The 22,076-nt window shown below is 36.9% G+C and overlaps 3 protein-coding genes across 5 annotated transcripts; 1 reads left to right on the top strand and 2 right to left on the bottom strand.

The window, feature by feature from the left end:
* Positions 1-976: 976 nt before the first annotated feature.
* On the bottom strand, positions 977-5,647 carry nsl1 (NSL1 component of MIS12 kinetochore complex; the record flags this gene model as incomplete). Its single annotated transcript, XM_007245474.4, has 6 exons — positions 977-2,337; positions 2,753-2,820; positions 2,919-2,973; positions 3,127-3,257; positions 4,475-4,553; positions 5,339-5,647. Coding segments are annotated over 6 exons (885 nt in total), but the record flags the coding sequence as incomplete, so codon positions are not given.
* Positions 5,601-18,984, top strand: tatdn3 (TatD DNase domain containing 3). 3 transcript variants are annotated; one of them, XM_022666178.2, is made up of 10 exons: positions 5,601-5,816; positions 7,151-7,183; positions 7,271-7,344; positions 8,081-8,162; positions 8,246-8,308; positions 12,667-12,776; positions 13,813-13,868; positions 13,957-14,076; positions 16,965-17,045; positions 17,145-17,335. In XM_022666178.2, the coding sequence occupies exons 1-10, from the start codon at positions 5,760-5,762 to the stop codon at positions 17,153-17,155; spliced, it is 687 nt and encodes a 228-aa protein (XP_022521899.1). In that variant the 5' UTR covers positions 5,601-5,759; the 3' UTR covers positions 17,156-17,335. The 3 variants fall into 3 exon arrangements, with proteins under 3 accessions (XP_022521899.1, XP_049336444.1, XP_007245561.1); XM_007245499.4 differs by having other exon boundaries at positions 5,605-5,816; positions 13,957-14,069; positions 17,145-18,984; XM_049480487.1 differs by lacking the exon at positions 7,151-7,183 and having other exon boundaries at positions 5,603-5,816; positions 13,957-14,069; positions 17,145-18,984.
* On the bottom strand, positions 17,403-21,744 carry LOC103024744 (spermatogenesis-associated protein 45). Its single transcript, XM_007245475.4, has 2 exons — positions 21,022-21,744; positions 17,403-17,486 (listed from the first exon to the last, which is right to left on the bottom strand). The coding sequence occupies exons 1-2, from the start codon at positions 21,254-21,256 to the stop codon at positions 17,467-17,469; spliced, it is 255 nt and encodes an 84-aa protein (XP_007245537.3). The 5' UTR covers positions 21,257-21,744; the 3' UTR covers positions 17,403-17,466.
* Between the last annotated feature and the right edge of the window lie 332 nt (positions 21,745-22,076).

Raw genomic sequence — 22,076 nt, 5'->3', positions numbered from 1 at the left:
ATATTATAGAATATTTAATCTCGGTGGAGGAACTATGGCACGCTGATACCACTGACAATGTTAAACAGATATACTCTTACAACATAGGCTATTATATGTATTATATTTTTCTTCAAAAGCATTGGAACAGTGAGGTCAATTATTTCTGCTGTAGACTAAACAAACATTTGGGTTTGACATTAAAATATGAATCTGATAAACATTTCAGCTTTTATTTATTTTATTTATATCTGTATCTAATACACAGTTTAGAAGATAGCTGTTTAGATAACAGTTTAGAAGATGTCTGAACCCACCCATTTTCTTGTGAGCAAAGGTATTGGAACATGTGACTGTCAAGTGGGTTTTGTTGCCCAGGTGTGTGATTATTCAAACAATTAACAGTACTGAATATCTACACTCAGTTTCAGATTTGGGGTTTTCCTGTGCAGATTGTGCATTTATAGTTACAAGCAACTGTGAAGCCGAGAAAAGATGGAAAATCAATCAGAGCCATTGCACAAATATTGGCAAAAGGCAGTACAACCGTTTGGTCGTCACTGGTGTACTAAGCAAAAGATGTCGAACAGGTAGACAGAGGTAAACTACAGCAGTTGATGACAGAAACATTGTGAGTGCTGTAAAATAATCCTAAAACTGTTAGTAACATCAACAACCTCCTCCAGAGGGAGTGAAGATCTCACAATCTACTGTTGACAGAATAGTTCATTACAAAAGTACAGAGGCTTCACCAGAAGATCAAAGCACTATTAGAAGGATTAGCCTCACTGTTCCAATTTTGGAACAGGCACTGTATGTATTGTGTAGTACAGACATGTATAATATGTAACTGATGGGGGGTTTTGGGATGAAGACATTGCTTTGTGTTAATGTGTTTAGCTATACTTTGAAACTCTAAGGTCTTATATATTCATTAAAATATAGGGGATCAAATTCCTAATAATAATTATGTAATAATTAGATATATATTAGTAGAAAAAAACATGTTTAATCTACACAAATTCTAAACAATAAAAAAAAATTAATTTGTTTAGTTATTTCAGGCCACTGTAAACAGATCATAATAAGAGCACTACTTAGCCTTAGCTTTTAGAAGATGTTAGCAGTGTGGCATAAAATGTATTAATATTTGTCAATTAGTGAATTGTACTCTTTAAAACATCTTACACAGATTAGCAACAGGGTTACAGTTTCATAAATGAAGATCAACAACACTTTACTAACATTGATAGATGACTAATGGTTCCCTATGTTTCTTTCAATATTTATGCAACAATGGACAAAGATTTCAGATGTCACAGATGACTATTCACAAAACTAAAATATTTGACTTCACACAGTATGCATTCTATGTATTTAATTAATTAACAAACATTGATATCTGCATTATGCCTGCAACACTTTTCAAAACACTTAAAAATACTTTTAGGCACAGAGGGTACCAAGTGATTTAGTGTCTTAGGTGTTATGTTTTCCATTCTTCTGCAAACACCTCTTAAAGTGTTTAAAGGCAGTAAGTTGTCATCATCCATCTCTTTTGTTTAAAAGCCCACGAGCAGTGGAACTGTGTTCTCTAAAATGATGGTGTTACATTCAATAATTTGGGGAGGAGCTTAGGAAATGGGGGTAAGGTGAGGTGTTGATCATGCAACATCCTGACCTCACTACCACTCCTGTCCCTAAATGCTATCAAATACTCACAGCAATGCTTTTAAGTCTAGGAAAGCTCTGGATACTTTGCATGGACAGTAGAGACAGGTATTCCAACAAAAGCACTGCAAAGTCTTAAATTAATTCCAAAAGAAACAGTGAATGCACAAATAAACTTTTATCCATATAATGTCAATTATGAATTGTAAGCCATGTCAGCTATTTTTAATAGTATTAGGTACTTTAATGCTTAAAAAATAGCCAAATAGCCAACCTATAGCCTATATAGCCAATCACTGTCACATACTGATGATATATTATTACACTGTGTACAATCTTTATACAGTATTATCTTGGGAAATTAAATCAACACTGATTCTCTTATAACAACTGGTTGCAGTTCTTCCATGCAGAATTATCCAAAAAAAAAAAAAAAAGGTTGACTCAGTCTTTTTTAGCCAGTGTTGGAGTCTTCATCATAGGGACATAGTCCAGGCTGTATACTGTCTCAGATACAGCTCTTTTGATGGCCTGTTTACTAGCAGGTCCCCTGTTGCACAGGACTGGGCAGGCTTCACCATTAGAGCTGCCAAATATCTCCCTGTAGACATCCAATGTCTCATCTGAGGGTTGCATGTTCATCACCTGGTATAGACCCTCCGCTGTCTGCTTCAAGGCTTTCAATGACTGCAAATAAAAGATCAAGTAACATTGTTTATAAAAAAAAAAACATTCTGTTTTTTAGTCTATTAAACCAAACATGCTGTTATTAATGTAGCCTGTAAATACACTAAGGATAAATTATGATATTAGAGCAAGACTTAAGATTCGTCTGTCCAAAAAATATCTGGCAAACTAGCCCAACTAGTCTTGACGGACTTGATTTTACGATTCCATAATCTTCCAATTTCACACAGGGCTAATAAAAACTATTTTTTAAAAATATCTTACAAATGACAAGGCAACTTATTGCCCCTTTATTCATACTGAACATTTAAATTTAATTACTATTTTATTAATTATATTAATTAAATGCAAGTCTACAAAATTAACAAAATAATCAGTTTTCTGGATAAAATCAGTGAGCAGCACTGACTCCTACCTTTATTACTGTAGATGCTTGGCCGAACATCCCGGGAGCAGCAGCTGACACGTTATTCATGATGGCATCTTAAATAAAAACAAAACAAAATAAAAACAGAGGGACTGTTAAATTCTATAGCAATCAAACTACACAAAATGTGATAGATAAGTATATGAAGGCTAACCTTGAGCAGGGTCTCGTTTTATTTCTTGTGGCACAATGGTGTTTTCCAACAAACCCTAAACCAAATTCAAATCGTTTTAAACACAACTTAAACTTAGAGTTAAATTTAAATCTTTCTGACGACATCTTGTGGCTGGGTTCAGCTGGTACACATCACTGCAAACACAACACTTTTTTTCATGCAGTTTTATTAAAGGAAAACAACTAACCATGAGTTTTCGCTCAGCTTTTAAAGACCGCACAACGTATGGGAGAATTTTCTTTGGGTAAATGCTTCGCTTCCTGGTAGCCTCTACAATCTTTTCATCCAACATGTCATCCAATGTACTGACCTCACAATCTAGAGGAGCACAAAATAACATGTTATTTGTTAAATTCAATACATGAACATTATTATGCTTATACAACTGTTTAACCAGTAAAGGTAACAACTAGGTTACTATCATCGGCCAACCAGCCATTGGAGGAGAGAAAAGTTTCTGTGCACCGAGAAAAAAACGGGGGGTGGAAGAAAAAAAAAACCTGAGAGTGCTAGAAAGAGTCCCCACTCTCTAATTAAAAACCTAACTATAAATCACATATAATTATTAAACTCCTTCAGAGATGTATTGTATTGCATTGTTGTGGGACTTCAAATCCCATCTATGCTTTAAAAATATTTCCATAATAAAATCCATAATATTTAAGTTAAAATATACATTTTGGTTGTGTCCCTGGGTTTCACTCATTCCTGTTACTGTAACACATTCCTACCGTCTAAATCAACTGGAACATTCTACAAGTCACAACATCTACAACAGGAAGTGACTAAAATCACTAGAAAGTGATCAGTGTCCTCATGCTATTAGCATGTGCCAAAAACAGGAGTGAGTACTGTCCCCTGGTTTATTGATTTATTAATGTGAATTTTAGTAAATGTAATCCAGTTTTTGCATGGATATATAGTATTTTTTTGTCATAACAAACATACAGCCAAACATTTCGGTGGAAGGGCCCGCGTATATTTGGTGAAGTTTCGTCAGCAAACAGTGTTGTCTGGCTGTGAGGGGCGAGGGCTTCATATATAGCATTCAGTGTGAAAACAGCTTATTAACTTCTGAAGTAATACCGTTTCTCCGAAACACAGTACTTTGTTAGTACCACAGTTGTCTGAACCACTGACTTGAACCACCAGAGACTGAACTGAGGTGTTTCCAGGCATGTTCGGTCAGACTTTCCCATCAGAAAAAATAAAAAAAACTCACAAACTTTACAACATTATACTTGAATATACAAGTTGTGACCAAAATCATGTGTATATATCCCAGTGCACGTATAACAGCTATCTATAAAACATCATTAAAAAACAATTATTAAATTATTCCCAATACAGGTGATTAGTTCAAAGGGTTCAAAGCTCTCTTCTCATTGTTGAAATTATGCTCTCTTTTAATAAGAGCAATAAAAGTTCCCAGTGATGACGAATTGATTTCTGTGAAACCTAAAGAAAAAAGCACATGTTGTACCAGTGCAACCAGTACAAAAAGTAATGCAGCATCAATCATTTGGTTTACATACCTGCCCCATCTTCTTCTGCTGCCTCCTCCCATGGTAAACCATCAACAACGATGTTTTCTTGCACCACAAGTTCAAAATTCTAAAGAGCAACAAGTGACACTTTATTGGCATTGACTATTCACACTCGTTTTAACCAATCATTTATGTTTCATGCTTAACAATCTGAGATTTACTTATGAATTCCTGTATAAATTTAGATTCAGGCTAATCCTAAATAACTGCTGCTACTTCTGGAATTACTTATTACATTACTGTTACATCACTGTGCATCTGCCTCACTGTGCTCAGTCCTCAGAATCTCCTTTACTACCTGCTGTCTTTTAGCTACACCCAATAGGGAATTTCAGTCTGAAAATAAAACATCTTTACATTTTAAATTTAGCCACAAATGGTCAACAAAGTCAAACTGATAAGCGTTACACTGACCCTCGTCTGTTGAAGTGGCTAGAAAAATGCTTTTTTCTTTAGTTATTCTGTTACTAGCCGTGTGTAGGTGTGCTTGGCCTTGCTGTTACAAAACGAAGGTAAACGTTTGAGCAATGGATAATGTCTGTATACACGTACGGATGAGAGTAAGACAATAAAATTGGTACAGTGTTATTGTGTTGCTGTAAACAATCAAACAAACAGTCAAAAATTAATAAAACATGCGGGCTGGTTAAATGTCCTAATTTTACACTAGTTTAAATATTGAGCTGGTTTTCGGGTCGGTTCTGGTGTTACTGGTTAATTAAACGCTGTCGCTGTGCGTGTGTGAGGGAGCCGCGGGCGGGCGGGTGATGGTGCCCCGCAGTAAAGAGCGGCGCTGCGGCGGACTGTCCGCGCTGGGCGGAGGGGGAACAGGGGGGGTCTCGGGAGTCTCACCCTCAGCGCCTCCTGACTCAGCTTGTCCCGGTTCTGCTCGCTAAGCTCAGGCTGCTTCTCCAGCAGCGTCTTCAGCAGCTCCTGGTACCGCGCTATCTGCTCTGTAACGCGTCTCCTCGAGCTGACGGACACTCTGGGGTCCGGCTCTTTCTCCGGGTCTGAAACAGAAACCCTGCCCTCCATTTCTACCGCCAACTCTTCAAAACCACGCGTCCCACCAACATATAGCCGGGCGGAACAACAGAATACCGTGTACGTCGTTCCGCCCGGGCTCCATTCACTGAGACCCCACCAGCCGTCGCAGAGACGCTATACCGTCAGATTACTGCTCTAACCACGGCGTGACAGACACGAAGATCACTGAATAACAGTGGTCTTATGTGTAGCTCTGCTCTGAGTTTATTACGCTGTGAGTAGTGAGATGGATGAACCTCTGGTAGACTGCCACTGCCACCTGTCAGCTAACGAGTTCCTCCAGGTAAACAGGAGACTCACACTGCGCTCAGTGTGGAGTTAACTCAGACTGTCAGCTGTTTATTCAGGCTCGGTGTGAACCCGGTTTATAGTGAAACGGTGTAGAAAAAAAACAGCATTGATAATAACTAGAGGTCTGCTAAACTCTCTCTGTTCACCATGTGTTATACAGATTAATATATAAATCTGTGTTTAAAATTTCTTAGCAATAGTATCATCCAAAACCACCAGATTAACCCCAAAGAGCCTACAGTGACATATGTGTTTAAAAGACCATTTAAAATCTGTGTAAAGTTCCTTACAGCAGTCTCTGCTTTATTTTAACTCATGAAGAACATTATTAGTGACACATAGTGACACATATGGAACATCCTAGGAGCATCACTGGACAGTTTGAATCTTTCATCTTTCTTGTGTTCTTTCATCAGACCCTTATTTACAGAATGTTAATGTGCTGGAGCTAAAACTAACTCCTTTTAAAAGTGTTAAATGTTCCAACCATTTAACCATTTAGATGCTTTACATTTTATATAACTAATTCGGACATGATTTTCCTAAATATAAAGTAATGTGCCCACAATAAGAAGAAAAACATAAAAAAAAGCTGCTCCCTAAATTTATCTGATTCAGTTTAGAATTTGGTATCAATATTCAGAAATAGGTCCGGGCTTTTATGGGTTAACACCAAATTATAACGTGTTTTCAATGAATGCTAGTCAACCAGCACTACAGTTCTACACTCATTTTTAAACACAGCTCTGCACTGCTTCCCCAAAATTGTCTGGTGTGTCGCAGATGTTTGGTAGGTGTTGCCAGGTCACCACAAAGATGTCAGACCTATGTTTTTTGGCACTGCTCATGGCCTTCCTAACATCTCTAATGGATTATAGATGACTAAATTCTTACTTAAATCAACTGATTCAGTGGATTAAGCAATATCTGAATGTTAGATCCGGGTATATTGGAACTAGCCACCCCTGATATTAAGGAACACTTGTGAAACACGTCCTTTTATTTAAGTGTAGTGAGTCAGATAGCCAAGCCATGTTTGGTATGTTTACCTGGCACTGGAGCTTCAGGGCTTATGTAGTTAACAAGTAACAGAAGCTTTTCAAACTGTATGGCTACCTCCTCAAACACTTGTGAAATGGTCTAAATCCTGCATTACCCTTGTAACTGTAACATTACAACCACCCTCCTAATATTATTTGGGTTCCCTTTGGTCATAATGCATTGATGGTATTGTCTTTTTTTAATATAATGAAGTAGAGTTTAATAACCAGCTGCACTACTAATCAGTTACTACCCGTTAATCCTTAATTTTTACTGTATTTTTAGGACATGAATGATGTTGTTGAAAGAGCAAAACAGGTAAGTCCCAAATGACCTCAATTGGCATTTAGTTATGTATTAAAACTCCCTAATGATGCAATCTACAGTTGCTTCTGTAATTCACAGGCTGGGGTGAAAGCACTTATTGCGGTTACAGAAGGAGCCAGTGAGTTTGAAAGTGTAATTCAGTTATCAAAGGCGTAAGTATACCACAGAAGTAAAGATATTTATATTACAAACCTGTGTTCACTCTTTTGTCCAACAGTTTATCGATACTTAATTCTATAACTCTCGGTAAACTAATCACACACTGGTGAAAGTAAAAGCAAATAGCAGCTTTATTATTGAAAGGGTAATCCAAAAGAAAGTCAAAGCCAGACCAGGTCTTAAAGAAATGGCAAAACCCAATGCATGGCACAGAGAAGTGAACATATAAGCAAGGGTCAACTAGAGGGCAACATGGCTCATAAACAGAATTGAAAAATTCTCATAATTCACTAAGTAATAGTTTAATACTGAGAGAAACAGGTGATGTGCATCAAAACACTGAACAATATTGGATGGGAAATGTATAGAATGACAGAATCCTTTAAAATCAAGGGCATTAAACATTTTATAATTTATAGAAACAAACTCCCTTTGCAGCACTAAAACCGTGACTAAAACCACATTACTTGCTAAGAGAATATTAGTGAGGTCAGGAAGGCATGTTGGATTGCTTTAGTCACTTTACAGTTCCACTGCTCCACAATCCAGTGCTGGGGGGGCTTTATACCTCTTAATTCAACACTTGGTATTGAACCTGATCATTTCTGGACTGTCATGAGTGCCTCAATCTTTTGGTAGTTCATTACTCTCAGGAAAGGATGTGTGATAGCAATATATATGTTGGACATGTTGAGAATTGCACATTTTTACTTTTTTTTAATATAATAGCTACCAAGGCCTTATATTTCCATGTTTTGGGATTCACCCACTTCAAGGTTGTCAGCAGGACCTACACAGTGTGAGAATTCAGGTAAAGTATTATTTTTATAGATGTTGCTTACCAATTCTGTCCGCTGTAGTGTTTCTATCCTCATTGGATTTTGTTTTTTATAGGATTTGGAGCCAGTTCTTCCTTTATTCCAAGTGTTTAGAGGCGACCTAGTTGCTGTGGGTGAGGTAAAATATTAGTTCATCTTTCTTACTTTGACAATATTATTCAAACCTTTTTCACATACTTCATGTAGTTTTTTTTTTAAATAGAGTCAATATCAGTATCATTGAGTTGTCACTGAAATCACTGAGTGCACAAAAAAGCCACAAACCTCAAAAAAACTCTAGGGGATGCCTTAAAACAGGTCATTTTCTCAGAAGAATTTTGCTCAGTATTACATTTTTTCCTCAGTTGATATATGCAGTAGTTTTAAATAATTGCGAACTAGATTACACTGTTAGAAGTATAAGTTTCTTCTTAAGGTGCTTTATTGGACCTTTAAGAAAAGCTTTTTTTCCTTTGAAGTAAACAAAAAAAGGCAATTTACATGGTTTCTCCACAGTTTTTTCAATTAAAGAACTATTAAGAGTTCCTAAAGAAACAGTCAAGTAAGAGGCACTCTGCCAATAGTGTGTGTCTATGTCTTAATACCCTTATTCTCCCAGTAGGCACATGGAAAGTCTGGAAATGAATAACAACAGCATATTGTTAAAGATTTCCAGCCAACCACACCTAGTTTTAAGTATCACTATTCTGTATCTACACTCAGCCTGTACTGGTGATTAAAGTACAGAATAGAACAGTAAATGGAATAGCAGGTTTTGAAATGTCTGTAATGTATTAATTATATACAGATAAGGTTAAGGGATCATGTTGTTTTCACTTATCTTTTGTTATTGGGCTTTTAAAACAATCTTAAAGCCCAACTTGCGCAGCTTGAAGCACGCAAAAGGCATGTACTAATTCTCTTAAATAATCAGGGGTGTGTTTTGGGTGTACTGTCAAATAAACCAATGAGCGTGCCACTTGTAATTCCCATTAAGAGACAGATGTGCTCTGACTTTAGTGGATTTGTATTCTTATTTGTGTTCCTCTGAGCTGAGGAAATTGAACTCCTAGTTCATGCAGAAAATATGCGTGAGCAGCTAATTTATGGGAACAGCAGCATTATTTAAATTTTTATTCTGTTTATTGTTAATTTAAAAGTTGGGTCTGTGCTCTGCGGTACATCCGGATGTAAGTAACAAGCAAGGGTGTATACATGTAAAAGACATTAAAAAATAGACTGAATGGTGTAAGATAACTGAGCATTGGAATTATAATGTTAAAATTTATTTTATTTTCTGACCAGTGGAGGTGCATGGGCTATACATAGAAAAACACAGATACTCAGGTCAAATACTGGAATTACAATAAAAAAGAAAATAAAAAAGGGTTGAAATTACTCTAAGAGAGATACATTTTAAAATACTTTATACTCATGAATTTACAATAAGAAACTATTTTACAAATAGTAATGAATTTCTGTAAAATAATTTTAGAAATAGGATAATGGTGATACAGTCATATGAAAAAGTTTGGGCACCTCTATTAATCTTAATCATTTTAGTTCTAAATATTTGGGTGTTTGCAACAGCCATTTCAGTTTGATATATCTAGTAACTGATGGACACAGTAATATTTCAGGATTTAAATGAGGTTTATTGTACTAACAGAAAATGTGCAATATGCATTAAACCAAAATTTGACCGATGCAAAAGTATGGGCACCCTTATCATTTTGTTGATTTGAATACTCCTAACTACTTTTTACTGACTTACTGAAGCACAAAATTGGTTTGGTAACCTCATTGAGCTTTGAACTTTATAGTCAGGTGTATCCTATCATGAGAAAAGGTATTTAAGGTGGCCAATTGCAAGTTCTCCTATTTGAATCATGGGCTCATCTAAACAACTCTCAAATGATCTAAAAACAAAGATTGTTTAACATAGTTGTTCAGGAGAATGATACAAAAAGTTGTCTCAGAGATTTACCTGTCAGTTTCCACTGTGAGGAACATAGTAAGGAAATGGAAGACCACAGGGACAGTTCTTGTTAAGCCCAGAAGTGGCAGGCCAAGAAAAATATCAGAAAGGCTGAGAAGAAGAATGGTGAAAACAGTCAAGGACAATCCACAGACCACCTCCAAAGAACTGCAGCATCATTTTGCTGCATCGGTCAACAATACAGCGCACTTTGCACAAGGATAAGCTGTATGGGTGAGTGATGCGAAAATAGCACACCACAAACAGAGTCACCTGAGGTGTGCTTTTGCTTTTGCATACCTCAGGCGACTCTGTTTGTGGCGTGCTTGCAGAAATGGCTTCTTTCGCATCACTCTCCCATACAGCTTCTCTGCCTTTCTGATATTTTTCTTGGCCTGCCACTTCTGGGCTTAACAAGAACTGTCCCTGTGGTCTTCCATTTCCTTACTATGTTCCTCACAGTGGAAACTGACAGGTAAATCTCTGAGACAACTTTTTGTATCCTTCCCCTGAACAACTATGTGGAACAATCTTTGTTTTTAGATCATTTGAGAGTTGTTTAGATGAGCCCATGATGCCACTCTTCAGAGGAGATTCAAATAGGAGAACAACTTGCAATTGGCCACCTTAAATACCTTTTCTCATGATTGGATACACTTGGCTATGAAGTTCAAAGCTCAGTGAGGTTACCAAACCAATTTTGTGCTTCAGTAAGTCAGTAAAAAGTAGTTAGGAGTATTCAAATCAATAAAATGATAAGGGTGCCCAAACCTTTGCACCAGTCAAATTTTGGTTTAATGCATATTGCACATTGTCTGTTAGTACAATAAACCTCATTACAATCCTGAAATATTACTGTGTCCATCAGTTATTAGATATATCAAACTGAAATGGCTGTTGCAAACACACAAATATTTAGAACTAAAAATGATTAAGATTAAAAGGGGTGCCCAAACTTTTTCATATGACTGTCTACAACTACAATATCCAACTGCTCTGGTGCTTGAACAGGTTTACTATGCAGTTACTCCATATTTTGGATTGGTTGGTTAATTATGCTTGGTTCATTATGTCAACAAGTAGAACTTTTTGCAAATGTATAATAAAAAAAAAAACTGAAATAAGTCATAAGTATTCAGAACCTTTGCTCAGTATTAAGTAGAAGCACCCTTTTGTGCGAGTCATTTAAGGAAATGTGCAACACGTTTTTTACACCTGGATTTAGGGACCCTCTGCCATAATTCCCTGCAGATCCTCTCCAGATCCGTCAGGTTGGATGGTGAACGGTGGTGGACAGCCATTTCTCTCCAGAGAAGCTAAATTGAGTTTATAGGTCAGGGTTGGATGGGCCAGTCAAGAATAATCACATAGTTGTTTCAAAGCCCCTCATTTGTTATTTTAGCTGTGTGCTTTGGGTCATTGTCTTGTTGGAAGCTGAACCTTCGGACCAGTCTGAGGATATCTCTGTACTGTGGCCACATTCATCCTTCCTTCAATTGCAACAATCGTCCTGTCCCAGCAGCTGATGCACCCCATAGCATGATGCTGCCACCACCATGTTTCACTGTTCGGTTTGTATTGGACAGGTGATGAGCAGTGCCTGGTTTTCTCCACACATCCCCCTTAGAAGTTCAATTGTTGTCTCATCAAGCCAGAGAATCTTGATTCTCATATTCTGTGAGTCCTTTATGTGTCTATATGTCTTATAGACAGGTGTGTGCCTTTCCTAATCAAGTCCAATCAGTTAATTAAACACAGCTGGACTCCAATGAGGAAGTAGATCCATCTCAGGATCAGGAAGGATAAGAAGAAATGAACAGCATGTGAGTGTCAGCAAAGGGTCTGAATACTTATGATCATGTGTTTTTTTTCTACAAAAAAATTCTACATTTCTGTTTTTTTCCTGTCAAGATGGGGTACTGAGTGTACATTTATGAGAAAGAAAATCTTTTTTTATTTTTTTTTATTTAAGCAAATGGCTGCAGTGAAACAAAGAGTGAACATTTTAAAGAGGGTCTGAATACTTTTCGTACCCACTGTAGGATCAGCTACTAGCTAAAACACTGAGGCAGATCCATTTATGAGTACACAGAATCACCATAAACTCATAAATTGAATCATCAAAGATAAGAATTATGAATACCCCTGTTTTGGGCAGAACCTGCCCATTGTGAGTAAGAAAGGATTTAATTGGATACTCTGCAGTGTTGTGTACACAGTGTCCCCATATGAATTACTGAGGAGTTGTTGTGGCCTTTACTAAAAAAGTTGTTTAGTAAAAATATATAATACGTGGGAAGTTATGACCCACAGTAAGTAATGAGTGCCTCCTCTTATCTGTCACAGTAACTTTGTACAGTATGGTGGTAGGTGATAAGTGGTTGATATGAAAATGCTTATTCTCAAAACTCTAATGATCTCATAGAACTTTATTGTAGGTAGAAATACATGGATGTTTGGGTTCTAATAAGCCAAAACTTTATAACAAGTTGCAATTTCTTCATCTTTTCTTTATCCAGATTGGACTTGACTTTACCCCATGGTATGCACCCACTGTTCAGGAACGCAATGAGCAGTTAACGGTCTTTAAAAAGCAACTGGAAGTATCCAAAGAGCTGGATTTACCTGTGTGAGTGTGTTCCTGTTTGAAAGCCATTAATATTCAGTCATCATACAGATTTAAGTTAAGGATTGAAAAAAATGACTGGCCCTGATATGTCGCATACAGAGTTATTATACAGTATTTACCCTATCTGAGTTGTCCTTCTTTGCATATTTGTCACACTTAAGGTTTCAGATCATCATACAAAATGAACCAACGAAAACAAGAGCAAACAAATACTGAATATATAATTAATGGTGGTAGCAACTGCAGCCAAAAGCTTTTTGTAAGTTTACATCAGTCATTCATATGACCTTGGAAAGACAGGACTATTAATACAGGCCTGTTAATAAGGCTTTTTAGAACCTTTTCTTTTTCATCAATTTAGAGGTGAGCTTGTGCCTTAGATCATTGTCTTTCTTCATAATCCAAATAAGCATGATCTTCACATTAGGACTCATGAGGAAACGTTCAGGATTTTCTGGTAGAGAGCAGAATTCATGGTTCTGTCAGTTATGCTGCTCAACAGCTAGAACATCAAAGCATTCCCACCATTACTGCCATGTTTGACTGTTAGTATGATGTTCCTACTATATGTGATGAGCCTTTATGCTTCTCTCAGTATGGTCGTCTGGGTTCCCAGAGAGTTAGATTATTTTCAGGCTAATATAATTGTGCAACTTTCTTGCTTTTCCAAAATTACTTTTAATCATGGTTTTGAATATTACTTGATGATACCAATTAACCTACCTCAAATTACTGGAGTCTTTTAACTAAATGGTCAAGTTGTGGAACTTTTGGACTTTTATTGAATTAAAAGGAGTGTCTGTTAAGTAAAAGTAGAATAAATATATATCATTAATGTTTGTTTGCATTTAGCGTCTTATAAAGTTTTTACAAGAAAAATCTTGTCATTATAAATAGTTTTAAACAATTTGATTAGGTAGAAAAGACTGTAATGTGTAACTGCAGTGTTGAGAGCTGAGAGCTTGAGATTGCTGTTGCCTGTTTAAACCTTGACAGTTCGCTGTGTAATAAAACTTCTCCTGCCTTATCTTATAAGGAATGTGCATTCTCGCTCCGCTGCCAAGGTCACCATGACCACAATGAAGGAGCAAGGTAAGCACTACAAGCCAAGTGTCTTTGTGTCTTCATTTGCACATCTGCAAATCAATGTTCAGTCTTCTGTGGCCTTTTTCACATTTAGGAATTAGACATGCACTGTTACATAATTTTGCCGGGAGGCCATCGGTGGCAATGGAGGGGCTTCAGGCTGGATACTACTTTTCCTTTCCCCCTGCAGTCAGCAGAAATGATCAGGTTAGAAGTATGTTTCATGTTTTAACTGCTTTATTTTTTAACTGCTTCATCTGGCAAGCATATGCTTATATACACTAATAAATGTATAACTTTATTAAGTTACCTTGCAGGTTCATTTACTGGCCACTTTATTAGGTACACCCAATTGATATACAAATGTTGTATAGACTATGCGTTGAGGAATTAGGTAAAATATGTTACATGTGTGTGGCAGATGGGTCATTACTCTTATATCAACATAGTGTACCCGCACTGTTTGTCCATAATCATCCAGTCATCTCATGTAATTGCTGAATTTGGCCACTTTAGGCCCAATCCCATTTCACCCCTTGGCCCTACCCCTTATTCCTACCCCTCTGTTTTGTGCGTGGGGTAGAATCGGGTGTCCCGATTCTTATTAGGCTGGAGGGGTAGGTTAGGGGAAGGGATAGGGCTTGTTAGCCCTTCAAAAATGAAGATTTTTCAGATGCACAGTTTAAGCGAAGGGGTATGAGAATCCCTGGTAAGAAACCAACAAATATAAGAATTTTCCTTGTTAAAAGTGACGATTATCATAATATTACCATAGTTTAATGTGTAGTTCCAATGTTTTATGGCCAAATTCTTCATAACAAGCATAAAATATCACTAGGAGTTTGTCTCAAAAGCTAGCTAGCTAACTTTCCCATTCTACCTTAAATGGTGCAACTGACTGCATTCAAGGCGGAACAAAAAAATTAAATATAAGCCAATCAAAGCTAATTTCAGCTCACCATCACAGATAAATTAAGAAATGGACAATAATAATTAATTTCTGCACCATCTCCTCTCTTTCTACAGACATACAATGCCCTAAAGTTAACTAGTTAACCAGCAGCTAGGTAACTGAACTTTAGCGCTCCTGATGACAGTATTTTATGGAGGAGGATTTCACCCCTTCCCCTTGTAACTCTGTTCCACGGGGAAGGGTTACACTTGAAAACTAGGTGTAGGTGGTAGGACCAAAGGGTGAAATGGGATTGGGCCTAGGTGTACATCCATCAGCTTCAATAAAAAAAAAACCTTTACTATTACATTGAAAGCCTCTGAATAGGGTGCACAACCTAAAGTGACCTTGCCCAGTGTCAAGCGTCAGCCTAGAGGAGTATATAGCCCCCCAACAAACACTGTTGAAGTGTTTTCCTTGAACTGATTGCAATCCATCTAAATGGAGTTTGAGTTTGGGATCCAAACCTAATTATGAAATCTCACTAATTATTCTATAGAGAAATGCACTCTCAGTTGTGTCAGCAGTGCTAAACCTCCATGTAAAGGCTGTTACTATAACAATAGGTAGGGGGGTGGCCATTATTCCATTCCATTCCATTATATATTATTATTAGTCCAAAGAAACACTGTTTCAGCAGGTGTTTTTAAACCTTTGGACATATAAGGTATATGGTACTGATACTGACAATGCCTCTGCTGCTATGCCTGTTTATGTGGCTAGGAGACTAATTTATCAAGCCAAAATCAGTGCTTCTAAATTATATTTTATCATTTTATTGCTGTAATAACATAAACAAATATGTGTGTAATCATGATCAAAAATCAGGAAGTTTGTTTATTGAAACTGTGATATCAAAAGTAGTAGTTCACTTCGATCAGCCATAACATGTATTTGTCTTTGCTGACAAAACAAATCTGATCTGTCGAGGCATAGACTTCACAAAGCTTTGTAAGGTATGCTATTGCATCAGGCAACAAGAAGTTAGCAGCAGACCCTGTAAGTCCTGTAAGCTGTCAGTTTGGGTCCCCATAAATCACATAGATAAGCATTGGTGTCCATGACTCTGTCACTGGTTCACTTTTTGTCCTTCCTCTGACTACCTTTGGTTTGACAGTTTGGCTTGTCATAGTGTTTCAGATTCTTCTGCTTGCCAATTTTTCCTGCTTCTAATACATCAGTTTCAAAAACTGACAGTTCAACTGCTGCCTACCATGTATAAACCAACCCTTCTATTCAATGCTATTGTATCAAGATTCCTGACAGCCCAGTTATTTGTATCACTTGGTTTGGTTAATAAGTGTGCCATTGCCCAAATCAGTGATTATATATAAGCATGGAACTTATTAAAGCTCTTAAATGTAAAGCCACCACAGGTCTTGTGCCTTTGCTGGCAGGTTAGTGTGATGTGTTGCTCATCTGCATATTTCAATAAAAAGGAGTCCAATTTTAATGTCATTTGTCATCTTTTTATTGACAGTGTCAGGTTTCAACTATTTTTTTTCCTGTGGTAATACTGATCATTTTTTTTTTGTTTTAACTTTTTGGTTTTAGGTTAGTGTATTGGGACATGCTGGACTCTGTTTGTATGCTTGTTACAGCAATACAATTTTACTGGTCTTATTTGAGTCCAAATACCCTTTCTTTTTTTATTAATCACCAGTGCATGCTGACTCTTGCATGGTGGAGAAACTTGACTGATTAGCTTTATTTTATCTTTTTTACAATAAAATCCATTAACTTCTTTTTCTACTGTTGGAATATTACATTTACTGGACAAACTTTGATGAATTTCCAGAAAAATCTGCTTTACCTCTGGTGCTTTTGGCTGTGCTGTAAACCCAGTGAAGGCTATCTGGTGGGGTGGGGTTTCTCAATGAATAGGCAAGCCTGGCAGATATTGTTTTGCTGATGTCTATAGAACGGGGAGAAATAGAACCATTGTTCATGCTTATGTATAGTCATTGGCCCAGACATTTTTAAAGAATAATTTGTGCTCAGGGTGCTTTAAAAGTGCTGTATGTTGTGGTTCTTCTGCTAATGATCAGGCCTAGGCCTAGGTCAGGCCTACTAGGTACACACAGTCAAGTACTGCCATATGAAGATGTTTGACTTAAAGCTGAGTTATATGCTGTTTTTTATCACTGCAGAGAGACAAACTAATCAAACAGATTCCACTGGAACGTATCTGCCTGGAGACAGACTCACCAGCCCTGGGACCCGAAAAACAAGTATAACATGACTACATTATCATCACCTCATTATCATTTGATGTTTCATTAGTTAGATTGTTGTTATTTACAGTGTATATTCTCTGTTCACTCCTCTAGGTGAGGAATGAGCCTAAAAATATCACCATTTCTTTGGAGCACATTGCAAAAGTAAAGGGAATATCTACAGAGATTGTTGCTGAGATCACCACAAAAAATGCCCTATGTTTATTTTCTAGGTTAAACTTGTAGTTTTTGATTTCTGTTACTTTTTAACTATAATGTCAATGAAACTGGGAGCTCAATGTACAGATATTTTTGTATTTGTGTTCTTTGACAAAGCATTTTAAAAGAAACAATGTACAACCATTTTAAAATCACACAGTTTAATGGTGCTTATCCACATGGTTCAGCATGCTTTCTGGACCTTGATTGCTGCTGTTCACATGAGATGAACTTTATCTGTAAAAAAAAGTAAAAAAAAAAAAAAAAAAGTAATGTTTTACTAGGTAGTGGGTTGATTTAATGTGAAAAGTTTTAAACTTACCAGAATCATATACAATTGCTATGGATTGACACTTTGGAAAAATCAAAAGGTGGATTTTGTATGTTTACAAAGTCAATCATTAATGACATTTAAATGTATGAGACTAGATTTAATCTGCATCTAGGCAAGAGGATTATAGAATTGTGCAGTTGTACCCATAACTGCAATATTATCTGATGGCTTTTTACCATAAGACTACCAATAAACTTTTCCATGTATCAGGTAATGACCTACTTAAAAAACTACAACCAGAGCTTTTTCAAAAGAAAATATATATTTAAAAGGGAATAGCTGTTATTCAAAAGTGTAAAAGTAAAACTTTACACTTTACTTTTAAATTCTTTACAACAGTGGCGATATAAACCAGGGTTTGGACATATTGTTACTTATATACTAATATAAACATCAGTGAACCTAATAATTTGGGTAATATTTCCTCATCAGCTGGGCTGTATTTCCCCAAAGCATCTTAGCAAAAGGTGACTTTTAAATGGTAAAGTGAGCACCACACTGTATACTGTCTTTACCAGATAAGATGCTTTTGAGAAACTGGGCCCTTAATGTACGTTTTTTCCACATCAAACCACTTTAAAGGACTTACGATTTTTGTTTAGCTCTACTTTATACTATAATAGAAGGCTAACAGTGTTTCACTGTGATTACAGTGAAACACTGTTATACATTATTAGTGACAATAAGGGCAGTACACAAAAAATACAGCATGTACAGGAAAGAAGTGTTTGCCCTCTTCGTGATTGATTTTTTGCATGTTTATTGGTCTTAAATGTTTTAGATCATCAAACTAATTTAAAGTAATTTTTTAGTAAAAGACAACACAAGTAAACACAAAACAAAAGTTTTAAAAGTTTTCTTTATTAAGGGAGAACCCCTTGAGTTATAGCTTTAAATGTTGTTTATCACACCTGAGTTCAATTTCTTTAGCCACACAAAAGCTTAGCAGAACAAAAGATACTCAAAAGCTACACATCATGCCAACATTCAAAGAAATCAGGAACAAAATTAAAAGAAAGTAATTGAGATCTATCAGTCTGAAAAAGGTTATAAAGCCAATTTTAAGTTTTGGGACTCCAGTAAACCACAGTGAGAGCCATTATCCACAAATGGCGAAAGTGTGGACCAGAGATGAACCTTCCCAGGAGTGGCCAGCCGACCAAAATAACACCAAATGCACCGCAACATTTTATCCAAGAGGTCACAAAAGACCCCACAACAACATCCAGAAAACTGCAGGCCTTATTGTCCTCAGTTAAGGTCAGCATTTATGACTTTTGGGAAAAAATACTCTGTGGACTGACGAGACAAACTTGTAACTTTTTGAAATGTGTGTCCCATTACATCTGGAGTAAAAGTAACACCGCATTTCAGAAAAATAAAATCATACCTTCAGTAAAACATGGTGGTGGTAGTGTGATTGAGTGATAGTGGGAGTGATTTACTGCTTCAGGACCTAAAAGACTTGCTGTGATTAATGGAAATACGAATTCTGCTGTCTACCAAAAAGTTCTGAAGGAGAATGTCTGACCATCTGTTTGTGACCTCAAGCTGAAACGAACTTGGGTTCTGCAGCAGGACAAAGCCCAAAACACAGCAGCAAGTCCACCTCTGAATGGCTGAATAAAAACAAAGTGAAGTGGCCTAGACAAAGTCCTGACCTGAATCTTATTGAGACGCTGTGGAATGAATTTAAAAACGATCATGCTAGAAAACCCTCCAGTGTGGTGGAACTACAACCCAGATAGCATACAATACTGGGCCAAATGCAGCAGTTTTCTATCACATTTATTTCTATTTATATATATTTTTTTACATATCTGTGTCTATGCAGTGAGAAATTGCTGTGATGCACATTTTTTTATTTGCAAATATGTTATATGGTAAAGCTTTCATGTTTTATTCAGATTTCATTCATTAACATTATTTAAGACAAACTTAATAATGATTTGCAACATTACTTCACTGTTCCCTAATGTAGTAATCTGCCTTTTGCTGTTTTGGGTACTTGTATAAATGTATAAATATGTACTTAATGTATTACTTAAAGTATTACTTTTATATTTTCATCCTGAACTAGTGAAAATATAGTAGTGTTTTAATTCATGGTTATGAACAAAATGGTTGCTAAATGTAAATGAGAGGGAGTGCTACAACGTGTAATATATTACACGTTATAGCACGAAGCTCGAGTGTATTATTGCTTAAATATATTACACATTATAGCACGAAGCTCGAGTGTATTATTGCGGTTATACCACAGTTCCATTATCACTGTTTATTGAAAGATTTTGAGCAAAAGAGAAAATTTTTGGTTATAAACACTCTGCGCGTTACAATCATTCCATTGTTTTTCTGTTTGTAGCTGTGCTGTTTGTCTGGTAAGAGCTGCATCGTTGCTAGGTTACCTGTATGTGGCAGAGTAATACATAGAGAGCTTTGGTTACAGTGCATTACCAGCTGATAGTGTCACTCAGACCGCCTCTCAGCCAATCAAATTGCAGGGTCAGAACTAAATGTGGTGTAATCTAGCAATAACTTTATATTTTTTTTATTGCTATAGTATTATTATATTATACTAGTTTTATTTATTTATTAAAAATCTTATCTGAATGTGATTGTTCTTGTTTTATACATATATTGTACTTATTTAAAATTTTTTGACAGTTGTCATTTTAGACACATCATATTAATGTATTCTTTTACAGTTAAGTTTAGACTTGACCACATTTACATGAGTCTAGATGCATGTTCATTTAAATGTGTACACATTAAATAAACATGTTTCTAATCTGGCCGATTTGTGCTAATTTTTGGGGCTTATTCTGCCATATTCTGGGTGACCTTTGCCTAGAGAACAGCAAAAGTGAGTTTGGCCAGAATCGGCCCGTCATTCGGTTTGTGAGTTTGGGGCCCGGAAACAATTCTGTAAAGAAGAGTGAAACAAATTACTCCACAACGCTGTAAAAGACTTAGTTACAGCAAATGCTTGATTGCAGTTGTTGCTGCTAAGGGTGAAACAACCAGTTATTTGGTTTAAGAGGCAAACATGTTTCACACAGGGCCATTTAGGTTTTTTTTTTTTCTCCCTTATAAATAAAAACCTTCATTTAAAACTGTATTTTGTGTTTACTTGTGTTGTATTTTACAAATGTTTACATTTCCTTAATGATCCAAAACATTTAGGAGTGACAAATATGCAAAAAACAAAAATCAGAAACCATGAAGGGTGCAAACACTTTCACACCACTGTAGCTAAATGTGGGATTAATGTGCAGCTGTTACTAAAACCCGATGTCCCAAGTCTCCCGGAAGTTGCGGGAATCTAACGTTACCGCATATGTAAAACTATCGGTATCACTATCAAACAGATGGTGACAGTATTTAGAGGAAGACAGGTTGTTGAAGGTAAAGAGATGAAGGCTATATCAGACTTACAGCTCTCCTCAAAATGTCTCCTCTCGCGGTATCTGTCCGGAGTCCCGGTCCAGGCGCTCCGCTGCTCGGGCCGGGCGGTGAGCAGGGCGCTGAAGTCGCAGGTGTTTCGGAGGTGACAGCTGAAGTGTCTCCTGTGAGGCAGCTCCCCGATGCTGCTGCCCGCTTGCTCCACACGGCACCACGTCTCTCTCCGCATGTTCAGCTCATACAGCTCCCCTGCTCTGCGCCCCGACATCCAGCCTCTGCCCAAGACCACCAGCTCTCACACCGACTCTTCATTCAGCTCCAGGGTTACCTCAGCTCCCTGAAACCCAACACCACCTTCATACCGGCTCACTGTAACCTACACACTCTGAGTAACAGTACTCCTCCAGACTCCACTCTCTGAGTGAACACATCATTACACATAGAGAGGAATGTGGACCGTCACTTTAAAGAAGCTTTTTTTTTTTAGAGTTTATATAGTTTACACTTCAGTCCACAAAAAAGAGGAGTCATTTCAATTTTTCTTTTTTTCAATTCATTAAAACAGATCCAAGAATTCCTTGTCCACTTAACAAATCCAGCTCAAGATCAGCTGGTCATTCTGAAAAAACGTACTGGTCAAGTGCTAGTTAACAGGCTACCAGCATTGGGTGTGTTTTCTCTGGATGATCAGCTGAGCTGGATTTTTAAGCAGGCCTGACATCCTCAGAGGCCTTCATATCATTAACATCACAACCTTCACACTGTTTTATTTCCAAGACACTTGCTGCTGCATAGTCAGCTATTAATACTATTAAGCTGTTAAGATATTTCTGATTTATGTGAGTGGTGTGACAAATGTTTGACTTCAAGAAAGCAATACAATCATTTATTTCCATGAGCAGCAACAACAGCAGTTGGCTTACAGAGGCCTGAGATCTGTGGGTCTAAAAGGATTAGTGTCAGGGAAGTACCATATGGTCGTGTGTACAGCTCAACTCAATCCATTTATATTGACTATAGAATGACTATAGCTGCAGGTTAAGTTGGACTAAACTGATTGTATTGCTGATTTCATTAAATTGATTTTT

This window comes from Astyanax mexicanus, chromosome 1 (genome assembly GCF_023375975.1).
Source record: "Astyanax mexicanus isolate ESR-SI-001 chromosome 1, AstMex3_surface, whole genome shotgun sequence".
In the NCBI taxonomy this organism is placed as follows: Eukaryota; Metazoa; Chordata; class Actinopteri; order Characiformes; family Acestrorhamphidae; genus Astyanax; species Astyanax mexicanus.
Note: the sequence above shows the minus strand (reverse complement) of the source record. Positions and strands in the feature narration are given on the sequence as shown.

Excerpts from the sequence above, each read along its gene's own strand:
- tatdn3 (XM_007245499.4), top strand. The coding sequence starts at position 5,760 with ATGGATGAACCTCTGGTAGACTGCCACTGCCACCTGTCAGCTAACGAG. Across the intron at positions 5,817-7,150 it reads CAGCTAACGAGTTCCTCCAG|GACATGAATGATGTTGTTGA; the intron begins GTAAACAGGAGA and ends CTGTATTTTTAG. Across the intron at positions 7,184-7,270 it reads TTGTTGAAAGAGCAAAACAG|GCTGGGGTGAAAGCACTTAT; the intron begins GTAAGTCCCAAA and ends TGTAATTCACAG.
- LOC103024744 (XM_007245475.4), bottom strand. The coding sequence starts at position 21,256 with ATGTCGGGGCGCAGAGCAGGGGAGCTGTATGAGCTGAACATGCGGAGA. Across the intron at positions 17,487-21,021 it reads GAGACATTTTGAGGAGAGCT|ATAAAGTTCATCTCATGTGA; the intron begins GTAAGTCTGATA and ends TTTTTTTTACAG.